At 26.7% G+C, this 12,623-nt stretch overlaps 1 protein-coding gene across 1 annotated transcript; it reads right to left on the bottom strand.

The window, feature by feature from the left end:
* Positions 1-301: 301 nt before the first annotated feature.
* Positions 302-11,063, bottom strand: LOC105837608 (ATP-binding cassette sub-family G member 4). Its single transcript, XM_012682523.3, has 11 exons — positions 10,646-11,063; positions 6,444-6,754; positions 6,041-6,214; positions 5,626-5,836; positions 4,986-5,093; positions 3,215-3,360; positions 2,966-3,134; positions 2,054-2,154; positions 1,760-1,915; positions 997-1,115; positions 302-688 (listed from the first exon to the last, which is right to left on the bottom strand). Exons 1-11 carry the CDS (start codon positions 10,821-10,823, stop codon positions 463-465), a joined length of 1,899 nt encoding a protein of 632 aa, XP_012537977.2. The 5' UTR covers positions 10,824-11,063; the 3' UTR covers positions 302-462.
* Positions 11,064-12,623: the final 1,560 nt, after the last annotated feature.

The raw sequence follows: 12,623 nt of genomic DNA, 5'->3' as shown, positions 1-12,623 counted from the left end.
TAGAGATGTATTTTGTCGTTGATATTCTGTAGTATGTACATGTAATATAAAGGTGCTTCCTCAACCTACACATCAGTAAGTCGAGTTGCCTATCTGTTTATCGGCAGGGGCATGCTTTATCGGCAGTGTAGAATAAGATTGCAAGTTCGACGAGAAATGAGGCAAGAGAAATATCTATGTATAATATTTTGTTACTTTAATTTATTTTATGATATAGTATTAATCCTTCCTTACGTTATTAATATTTACTGTGTTATGCATTTAAGTCAAAAAATATTTATGTAGCTTACATTTATAATCCTAAAGTAAAAAAATATTTATATAACTTACATTTATAATCCTACAATTTACCCTTTACAATATCCTTAATGTAGTAATACAAAAGAATTTACTATACAGATCATTTCTTGGTTAAAACATACTTTAAGAACCCTTTCTCCAAACAAGCATTAACGTAACGTATCATTTTCTTGAATAATAAATTCTCCAACTAAGTACTGCATAAGTGATTACGTGTAAACAGAGTATCCAAGAACCAAGTATTATCAAAATTACAGGAAATATCACAGTTGGCATGCTCATTTTTGAAAGAATCTTGTTTGGCGAACTCAAATAACAATAGATTTCCAAACACGTCAGATTAGGTCGATCAAGATAGACTGCTTGCATCATTCCTTCAAATGCATATCTGCAATAAAATTTTACGTTTCATACAAATTTACTAAAAAAATAGGATGTATTAATGATACATAATAGGAGCATGTCTCTATACGACAGCAAAAACAAATCTTGACGAGTAATAATTATAAAAATGATATTTAAAAAAATAATTTACATTAAAAACATTATATCTAAGTAAGGTAATTGTTTAGAATCTTGTGGGTTTTTCCAATTTGAAAGTTTTTTGCAGGTTTTTTTGTAAACATCTTTGTTGTGAAAAATGATACCCTAAGTAATAATACTTTTAAATGTTTTATTTGTTGTACAAATCTGTACCTGAAAAAACTCACAACGCCTAAAGGTTGTAAATACTTTGATATTTCTCCTAATTTTAGAAAAAATCCAGCGAACAGCAACAATGGTATACTCATTGCCGGTATTAAAAACGTACCTATCTGAAAGAAAATTAAATTTGGTTACTTACATCGTCTTCTTTTGTCAATAATAAATACAAATTAATTAAAAATATAAATAATTCAAGCAGTCATCAATAAACTAAAAAATTGTCATTCTACATTACCTTGTTTACTTATTACTATAATAATAATAATTTTAATTCATCTTTTTCAACATAATACTGTAATATATATAATACTAAATTGTTAAAACCTTTTTTTATTATAATATATTTCTACAATATATATAACATAAATATTAATTTAAATAATAAAAATAATAAAGAGTATAAATTCTGGAAATTTTAAAATATCCCAATAATCTTAATTGTGGTAAAAGTTCAGATAAATTCGATTTAGCACATTTTCCCACCACCAGGATAAGAGATACTCAAGAATCATAATCCAAGAAAATTCAGTACCAAAGTTCTTAGCTCTGATGCAAACTGCAACGTTTGCGAAATATTGATGCAACGCTATACTAGGATGCAGTATGTATCTGGAACCTCTTTTCCAGTGAGAAATAATTCGTCGAAACGACGTCAAATCAATACTTTTCACTGAAATAATATTAATTCGACGTCGAGTTGATCATCATTTTTCACTAGGTTCTATAAAAACCAAAAAATATAACGTTAAAATACCTCAGTGTTAAAAACTGCGCCTGTAAGTATCCCAACAGTTTGTCCAAGAATCGTAATTAACAGACAAACACTCCACGCCTGTAGAATTCTATCACATTCCATTGGCTGTCCTGTTATGTAATATGATATAAACAAGAAAGATGAAGCACAAAGTATCTAAAAGTTAAATAAATTTTTAATTAATTTTTCAAAAATTTTTAAAACTGATTATATTTAGTTAACAATTTAATATTTAGACAGAACTTTATGTCTGTAATAAAATAATTAGTAATACAATACTGCACTGAAACATACTTGCATCGGTAGATCCGTGAATATTTTTACACTATAATAAGATCTCAAGGAATACCAATTATTTAAATGTTCTTGTAGGAATACTGTCGCTTCTGTAGGAACTACAATCAGATACGTTCAAAACATTACAATAATTTATAAAATTTATAAATTTATTCTGATTTTAGACGTTTTGGCTGGTATTAAAAACGTACGATACCACTAAAAATTACAGAAATTTAAAAACAGTAGATTTCTTAGGTTTATTCTTTTTTTTAAATTAAAATAAAAAATTTTGATCATAAATATCTATTTTACCTCTGAAACCAGTTATGAAAAAAAAACAATAAAAAATTTGATTTATAATAACTTATGCAGCAAAAATGAACCGTAATTTGCTGCATTTTTAGATAAATAATTTATAAACAGATAAAATAGATTTAAATAAACTTTTGCTCTTGCTTAAATGTTTATTAGAGTTTTATTAATGCACATACAAAATTTGATTTAATTTGTAACGCTACTTCCTCATCAATTCAAAAATAAAGATTACAAAAACTTGATTTTACAATAATCAAGAGTAAACAAAAGTAAAAAATTAGGTAATTTTTAAATAAAAAAATTATAATCAAATTTTATAAAAATATTCAAACATATTGTAATAATAGAACAATCAGTAACATTTTTAAACTTTTAATAATATTTTGAAATTTAACATGTATCCTTACATACTCTAAAAAAATTGTTATACATTATTCTTGACATTTTTAAGGTTATTAAAAAAATGGTAATATGAATTTACAACGCCAAGTTGCCATGTCGACTAAATAATTATTTCTCAACAAAATCATCGAAATTGTGCATTACGTTTTTGTATTAAAATATATAAAAGTATAAAATATTTGAAATATTAAAAGAATCTATGATACTTACACATCTGTACTGCCGGGAGAGAATTTGCAAAGAATAAAAATAATAGAAAGAAAAATAAGCAAGCAATGTTACTGTCAGCTTTTTCTGCATCATTGCCGAAATTATAGAAAACTATTCCTAGTAACAGCGCGACTACAACGTGCGCCGCAAATCTTAGTTTTGTTAAAGTCTAAAAGATAAATAAAAATAATAGCATTTTGATTTTATAACCAAATCTTTCAAATATTACATATGAAAGTTTGTACTCACGTTATCTCGCTTGATACAGATTAAAGATCTTAAAAATAAAATCTTTTGCTGTTGCCACGTCGATTTTTCTTGTACTATATTATTTATGAACTTATCCGTATTATCTGTGAGAAATTCCTGTTTGGAATATGTCGATAAATCCAATTCTGCAAAAAATTTATTAATTAATAAGAGTTACAGTAGTTTAAAAAAATGTGTTTGCCTAAGTTTTATATGAATTATATTGTTCTTGTATTTTTTTATGGCATTAATTTTATATCATATAGAAAAAGTCGAAGCACAACGGTTTCACGATGTATAATGGAATAGAGTCGATTTACATGTTGCCATATTAGAAAATGTATTGCAATTATTATTATTATTAAATATCACTTTTTGCGTGCTGTTACTTATTATTTTTAAGTAAAAATTACTACAAATCAAAGTTGCAAAAATATTAATTAAATTATTTTTAATTATTTAATTAATTTCAACAGTTTCAAATTTTTATTTAATATTTAATTAAATATTGATTTAAGAGAATTTAATCAATTATAATTTAATTGATAATTAAATTTAGCAAAATCAATCAAAAGTTGTTTAATTAAATAATAATTTAGACAAATTTAATTAAAGATTATTCACAATTCACTTGATTTAATTAAAGATTAACTTGAACAATTTTCATTAAAGTTTAATTAATAAAGTTTAATAATATTTGATAAATAATATTATGTATAATGGTGTATAATAATTAATTATTTTTAATTAACAAATAAATTCAGCAAAATTAATCAAAGATGATTTAATTGACGATTGATTCAAGCAAAGTTAGTCAAAAATTGTATAATTGACAATTAACTTTAACAAATGTAATAAAAAATTGTTTAATTAACGGTTAATAAAAGTTTAAGCAAAAGACTAATTAAATGAAAAAACTGTAAATAAAAAATTAACCAAATTAATTGAGTAAGGAAATTAACTGTTTTTTATTATAATAAATAAAAAATCTTATTATTATATATTACTATATATTTTGTAGCGGCTGAAATCATTCATCAATTAAACAATCTTTGATTAAATTTGTTTAAATTAATCATTAATTAATCAAGTAAATTATATTTATTTATATTAATCTGTAATTAAACAATTGTCGATTAAATTTGTTCAAGTTATTCATAATTAAACAATCTTTACTTAAATTTGCCTAAATTTTTATTTAATAATTTACACACGTTTATAATATTACGTCATATTACAATAATATAAACAAGTTTTATGAAAGAAGCCATTATGCCTCGCATAAAAAACATATCAATTACACCTAGCATTTTATTAAATCAATAAATTTGTCGTTTATTTTACAATAAAACTTGTGCTTTTTTATAGTAAATATTCCAAAAAATATTTTAGTGCAATAAGAATTTTATTATTTTTGAGATATTGAAAACTTGTTTGGAGTTTAAGTACGCTATTGCCTCAAGTTTCACTACAAACAAAATAATATCAAGCAAGATAATAAAAAATCTAATATTTATAAAAATTTATATTTTTGTTAAGATCTCTAAATTTTTGTAGAAGATGTACATATATATATGTATGTTACATAAAATACTCACACTTTATAATCATTGTAAAGCAAAAATTAAAAAAAATTATATATAAATTACTAAAAAGATTATTAATAAATATAATTAATATAATTTATAACGTTATATAAAATTCTATTTATTATAATTAATAACGTTATATAAAGATGTTTATACATAATAAAAATGTGTAGCATACTAACCATTTTTATTACGTTTATTGCTTAAACTAGATTGTTCATATTTTTCACGACAAATTTTGTATAAATTTTCTAAATCTCCATCTCTTTGCTCTGTTATTACCTCAAGCACTGCAATAAAAAAATAATATTTATTTTTTATTTTATTTTAACTAATAACATTTTTTTATTTTTTATTAATAATATTAACATTATACAATAAAATCATTGCATACGTTTAACTTTACAAATGTAAAATCATAATTTATATACTCGTGCATCAAATTGGACAATAAATATGGGCAAGTATTTTTTTATAGCTGCACATAATAAGACACACACACACACACACACACACACACACACATATATATATATATATATGTATAAAATTTTATAATTAAGTGTTTTATAAAATGTCAAAATTTTAATATACAAATTCTAAAATTATAATTTAAATTTTTTTATTTTCTGAAATATAAAATAAAAAATCCACAGTACGAATCCAGTACGATTAACCATTAAAAAATATATGTATATATATATATGTGTGTGTGTATATATTTATCATAAATTTAAATATAAGCAAATAGAAAACTTTGAATAACTTTTACAGAAAATTTTTATGCATTTTAATACATTAAAAATCTTTAGTCAACATTACCAAACTCGGCTATGTTATAGAAGTTCGGGCATGTGAATCCTGCAATACTGTACGTGTTTAAAATCTCGTTTCTTGGACCACAATACATACATTTGCCTTGGTTGAGTACCATAATGTTATCGACGAGTGAAATCATCTGACTACTAGGTTGATGTATTGAGCAAACCACAGTGCAATTTTCTCTCGCCATATTGTGTAGTATGTTAATAACCTATTCAAATTATATATTCTATATAGCATATTAAGAACAATTTAACACTTATAAAACAAAGCATTATAACATTCCAACTACGTTGCGATATTGCTGACGTGTTATGCTTGTATTGCTAGCAAAATATATCAAGCTAATATAGAATTACGTCTTCAGAAAACGATTGCTATTGATGTATAGTTACATTAGTAATTTACATTATACCTGTTTAGAGGCTGCACTATCAAGACCACTTGTTGGTTCATCTAATAAGAGAACGAATGGATTATTGATTAATTCTACACCGATGGAAAGTCTCTTCCGTTCGCCACCGCTTAATTTATACGCTAATGTGTCCAGACATTTTGACAAGCTAAGTTTGTCTGCAATTTCGTTTACCTAACAAAAGTAATATTTAATGTGAGCAATGAGTCAACTTATATAACGTTGTTCATCGTGTATATAGCTAAATATTTAAAAAATAATTTATTTTACACATATACATAAAATTAAAATATATTATATTATATAAATAATAATAAATATGTATGACATACACATACATATATGTATATAAAAATGGGCTTGAAAAGAAAACGCTTCCTTTTCATTTGCACATTTTACTTACAATTAAATAAATCGCGTCTTTTTTCTGATCAATGTCAAGTTTCAATCGAGCTGCTACATAAAGAGTTTCTCTTGTTGTCAGAAATGGCAATAGATCGAATTGTTGCGGTACATAGCACATCTGTTTACGGAATATGTTCCTATTCCATTTAATGCCATTCATAGTAATGTTACCTTTAATATCGACTGATCGTTTGCCTGATAGAATTTTCAGCAAGGTAGTTTTTCCGGCACCGGAAGGACCAATTATCATCGTGACTTTTCCCGATTCGAAATGTCCCGTCACATCATTTAAGATTACTTCCTCACTACCTGCAGTAAACATTCTTTTTTAATCATGTCTATTATGCAACACAATATTTATTATGTATCACATTTTAAAATCTATTCAACTTATTATTTCAACTTATTTAACTTAGACAAAAAAACATGCATTTATAAATTACATAATTCTTATAATTTAACTTGTCACAACGTAACATATACCTATTACAATATATACATATATATGTATATAAAGTTTTTTATTTATTTAAAATTTTTATTATCAAAAGGCACGGTAGTGCCTCGCGCCAAATGTACATACATACGTGCAGCGCGAGGCTGCTTCTTTTACGCGAGACGTCATTTGCGATTATAGTTAATGTATGAGTATAGATAAATATCTTCTAAAGAATTTTTTCAAGGTTAAATATATTCTGCAATTTTAATTTGTAATAACGTAAATACTTTTTTTGTCAATGATGGAAATTTTCTACTAATTGACTTTAAAATTAATTTCATTCTGTATGCGTGATGCAAAGCTACTTAGTTGCAAAATTACTCAGCTTATTTTTCTAAGAAGTAGAATACATATATTACTCTGTGTAGTATTCCAGAGAACATTAAGACGTCTTAAGAGAATGCTGAACTTGTTCTTAAAACAGGACAGGTGATTTATTTTAATTATTTCCAATTCGTTAATCTTTTAATTGTATTTACAGAATTAAAAATCCTTTTCCACAATTAAAGTACAGACGGTAACATAATACGTAAAAATTTTATACAAAAAACAACAAAAATGTTAATTTATAAATGAAATTAAAATTTTTTTTCATACAAAATTATTTGCACAATTGTACAAGTATAATTATATTAAAATATATAATAAATGTCTGGGATATCTATAAAATTCATTAAAATAAAAGAGACAAATTCTGATGGTTTAGATATATGAGCATGTATGTATCTACAAAATTTTCGATTACACTTATAGAAAAATTGTATTTGTAACTATAATTGCATAATAATGTAATTATAATCAAGAATATTATTTTTACAGTAATTATTACTGTAATATTAGTAATAGTAAACATATAATATATTTTAAAACTGTATAATTTATAGTACAATTTTCTCATAGTTGGCATCACTATAAGTATGTGGTTTTTGTTACTAATATTATTATAAAAATCATTATAAAAATAATATTCCTGACTATAATAACCAGTGGTCATATCTGAACAGTATGTAAGAAAGTAATTTAGATGATTATTTTTAAAATTCAACACAAAGTATACGAAGTAACATAATTTCTATAACTCTAATCCATAATCGCCTTCTCTCTTTCTATTATGTTCGTATAATTATGAATAAAATATGAAGGCACTTGCCTAAAAAATTTTATTTTTGTCAAATAAGTACATCCTAATATGTATACTACGCATATATATATTTTAATGGATTAAATTTAAATTATTTATACTCTTTATGTATTTATTGTAGAATAGTTTGTAACGTTTGTTTACCAAGACAACAAAAAATCAAAAATCGGAATATAAAACGCCTTTTAGTCATATATAGTGAAACAAGCTAAGATAAAATTTGCGTCGAAAATATGTCATCCCATTTTTAAATTTTAATCAATCTTAGCAAACTGCCGCGGTTACATACTGCGCATGAAATATACTGTTACATGGCGTATATGTTATTCGTAGGTTTGTTCTTGGTAGCTGCACTGCTGTATTGGTGCAATAAGTTAGAATGAGAAAAAATATATTTGTCTTATTTTAAGGGCCTAAACAATGCCAGGCAACAGGCAATAGAAATAGAAATAATGAAAGAGAGAAAGAGAGAAAGGATCTTCTTCTCTCTTTTTCTCTTTCTTTATTTCCTGTTCCTATTGCCTGTTGCCTGGCATTGTGTTTAGGCCTTAACTTGTTGCACAGTTCAGTAGTGTAGCGACAAAGAACAGACCTCGTGATGAGTGACTCAAGGCCAACACATGTATGAAGATAACCAATTTCTATACTCGGTTCAGCGAGAAACGCCACCCATAATACAAGTTTTCCTCCAGTTTACGCATACGAACTCTGTCAGAAAAATAAGCTTTTTCGAAGAAGTAATAAGGCATTACTCATTGTCACAAATACGCCTAAACCGACCTTCCGTGCTTTATTCTGTACCAGTTACTGACAACTATCGGTGTCGTTGCGCAGGCTTTTTGCCATATAAAATATCTGCGCAACGACACCAATAGTTATCGGTAGGCGGTATAAAATTGAGTATAAAATTGTAGTACAATTCTGTAACTCGTTAAGAGGTATCGGTATCGTTATACAGTTTTTACGCAGATATATTTTATATGGTAAAAAAGCTGTACAACGACAGTATAATAATACCGATACTTCTTAACAAGTTACAGAATCGCACTACTGGGCCAATATTCCGTACACGGTTACCGATAGTTGTCGGTTCGATAACTGTCGTTGCGCATATATTTTCAAATATCAAAATAACATGCGCAATGAACCGATAACTTATCGAATGCACTTATCGAACCGATAACTATCGGTGACCGTGTACGAAATAGCGATTCTGGACATTGTAGGACCACTAATACTGACAAAATTGAGAACCGGCTCCTACTGACATTTCAAGACCATCTTACAAGTTCAACGACCCCGAACAAGGTACTAAATGAGTAAAAAACACAATGAGTAAAAAATTCGTTACTGAAATTGTTCTAGCTAGAATATGAAACTCCAGGGTGTATACTGACAGATCAAAGTACGAACTTTATAAGCGAAATATTTAAAAACACTTGCAATATATTAAAAAGAAATAAAATTTAGACAACTGCCTATCACCCAGAGAGTAACGGAACTCTTGAACAATCGCATCAAACTTTAACCGAATATCTCAGATATTATATAAATAAAGATCTAATTGGACTAGAATAAATGGATCTCTTATGCAACGTATACATATAATATACCACCCCGCACACAGCAACCGGAAATATCACTTTTGAAATGGTTTATGGTCATCAATCCGAACTATTGAAGGTTCTAATAAAATCGCTTAAATCCACATATAATTACAAAAACTACATCCTAGAATTAAAAGATAGACTAAGAGCCACAAACCTAATCGCACGGGAAAATATGAAGAAAAACAAAACTCGAGGTTAAGGTACCGGATTGCGGTGCCGTTTTTTTCACTCTAAGCACGCGTTAACGACCGAGCGCAGCGAAAAGCAGTATATGGCCACGCCAGTCTAGCGTTTTAATGTAACAAAGAAAGCACCATCATGTAAAGTGAAAACCTTTTTGTATATGTATGTACATGTATGTATGATGTATAAAATAAAAACGCATAGGTACATAAAATAAATTATTTATTGTATTTGTAACAGTAAGTAATGAAGTACTAAATAAGTAATGAAGTACAGTGAGTTAAATTATCAAATTTAAAATTTTGACGTCAATCTGTTAAAATGAATTTAGAGAGTTAAAAAGTACATTGTATCTCACACAAGATAATGGGTGTAAATGATATGTAAAAAGGTTAATTGTCCCAATGTTAGTAAAATATTAGCATCTAGTTGTCTACATTTGAAAATAATAATTAAATTTTGTAAATAAAAATTTAATTGTCATATTGTGTTATAATGACAAGAAAAAAATCACGGCATTAATGATAATTTACAAAATCATATATCTCTAAAAATAATCCATCTGTGCAATGTATTACAAATCAACAAGTATATTACGAATCCGAGTGTATGTACACAATTTCAATTGAGTGATTAGATTAGCCACTATATTCTACATTCTGCATGACTGTCCGTTTGGAAATATATTAAAAAATACATACAAATTTTAAGGACTCAAGAACGCAAACGAATTGTGACTTTCATAAATATGTGGGACATGGTCTTACCTTTTCGATCGTGAACTGAATAACAGAGATTCCTGAATTCGATTAATATTTGTGAATTCCGTAATTTCTTGGGTTCCAGTAATTTTTGTGATTCTTGAACACAAATTTTACAATCACTATCCAGCATTTTCGTTACACCATTTTCATCTTTTGTATCCAACATTTTGCCGCAATACATAAAATTATCAGTTCACTGTCAATTGATTAATTGAAAGATTGTCATTTACACTGAGTTAGGATAAGATCACGAACGTATGTGATACGTACAATCGTCGCTTTCTTTATTGCGTATTAGTACCGCACTTTATGTGTTGTCTGACTTCGTTGCCTTTCACTTTTACAGACATGTGAATGAGCTTGAGAAGTGTATCCCACAAGATCTCAATTGCAACTGTCGAGAACATCAGATACCGTCGTTTAGTAACAAGCCCCTACATGAGATATATGACGCAGTTATTGAATAAAAGAGGAAGTATATTTATCATTCAAATTATAAATGAATTTTAATAAATGAAGGACATTTTTTTCTGCAATACCAGCTAAAAGTTAAGCATAGGCTTTTTATGCTTCTTCTTTTTTGAAATAACCAAAAATTTTTATCGTATGTAATATCTGCAAATTTGGTTCTGAGATTAGCTGCATAGAAAAAACAACTTTGTTTTACAATAATTTATGCAATAAAAGTGACTTTTTGCTGCAATTTTAAATAAATAACTTTTAAATGTAAGTGGCATAAAATAAATTTTTACATAAATATTTATTATAGTTTCATTAATATTCGGAATTTGATTTAACTCGTAAAACTACTTTTTCATCAAATTTGCAAATAAGTGCTACAAAACGCTATTTTACATAAAAATAAAGAGTAAACAAAAAGTTAAATAATTTTTAAACTTATAACAAAATTATGTTTAAATTTTACAACAATATTTAAATGTAATAATAAACAATTTGCAAATTTTCTTAAATGTTAATAATACTTTAAAATGTGGCACATTTTTAATTTATTAATTAATCAATCACATCTTTGTTTTTTAAACGCTGTATTTACGCATAGTATTTGATTAATGAATTAATAAATTTACTTATAATATAAATGATAAGAAAACATGCAGAAAAGTTTTAGCATTATTTTTATTTTAAAGCATAACATATATTACTCATAACAGTAAATCTAATTTTAAAAATTACAATAAATTCTTTAATATGTAATATTATGTAATATTTGTTTATATAACAAATCTTTAAAAAATTAATGCTAAAAATAAATGCTTGTTTAATTGTAATATAACAAAAAATCATCTTAACACATTTAATCTTAAGTTAATTTGAGGCAAATTAAGTTAGAAATGAGTTAAATAGGCGCTGTACGAGTGGTAGAAAATGCGAGCGGTAGAAGAAGTGGAACAGAGTGATAAGTAGGGGAAATACGGCCAAGTTTCTTAACTGCAGAAGTTGTTGTTTAATTTATTATCAATTAAGTATCACAAAAGTCACAGTTCACAAATTTTTATTTTAGTGCAGACTGACTTTAGGGCCACTTGCACCAAACTCTGATTAACTTAATCGTTAATTAATCCATTGGAATTGACCAATTGTATTTGTCATTAAACAAAATTAACAAATGCGATTGGTCAATTTCAATGAACTAATCAACGATTAAGTTAACCAGATTTTGGTGCAAGTGGCTCTTAATGTGCGCGTGATAGGTCGCGTCTCTAAATGATTACTATCTTGGCGACAATATTAACGAAGTTAATCGAAGATTTTTACAAAACGTTATCTAACGATTGACTAAGGAAGTGCCGAAGGAGCTCTTCTATCTTTATTGCAAGTCAAAACCTCAGTCTCTCAGTCGACCGCCAAGTAAAATCACATAAGTTAAATTATCTCGAGGTAATTTCAAAGCGCCAGGCCTGATTGACAAGCCCGAAATCTCCTTGAAAAGTGGCACTCCTATTGTACATACGTACATGCT

The sequence above is a fragment of the Monomorium pharaonis genome, chromosome 4 (assembly GCF_013373865.1).
Source record: "Monomorium pharaonis isolate MP-MQ-018 chromosome 4, ASM1337386v2, whole genome shotgun sequence".
NCBI classification, from domain to species: Eukaryota; Metazoa; Arthropoda; class Insecta; order Hymenoptera; family Formicidae; genus Monomorium; species Monomorium pharaonis.
This window is presented reverse-complemented; position numbering and strand designations above follow the sequence as displayed.

Coding starts and splice junctions, on each gene's coding strand:
- LOC105837608 (XM_012682523.3), bottom strand. CDS start 10,823: ATGTATTGCGGCAAAATGTTGGATACAAAAGATGAAAATGGTGTAACG. Junction 6,755..10,645: donor TTCAGTTCACGATCGAAAAG/GTAAGACCATGT, acceptor TGTTTACTGCAG/GTAGTGAGGAAGTAATCTTA. Junction 5,094..5,625: donor CTATAACATAGCCGAGTTTG/GTAATGTTGACT, acceptor TTTTTATTGCAG/TGCTTGAGGTAATAACAGAG.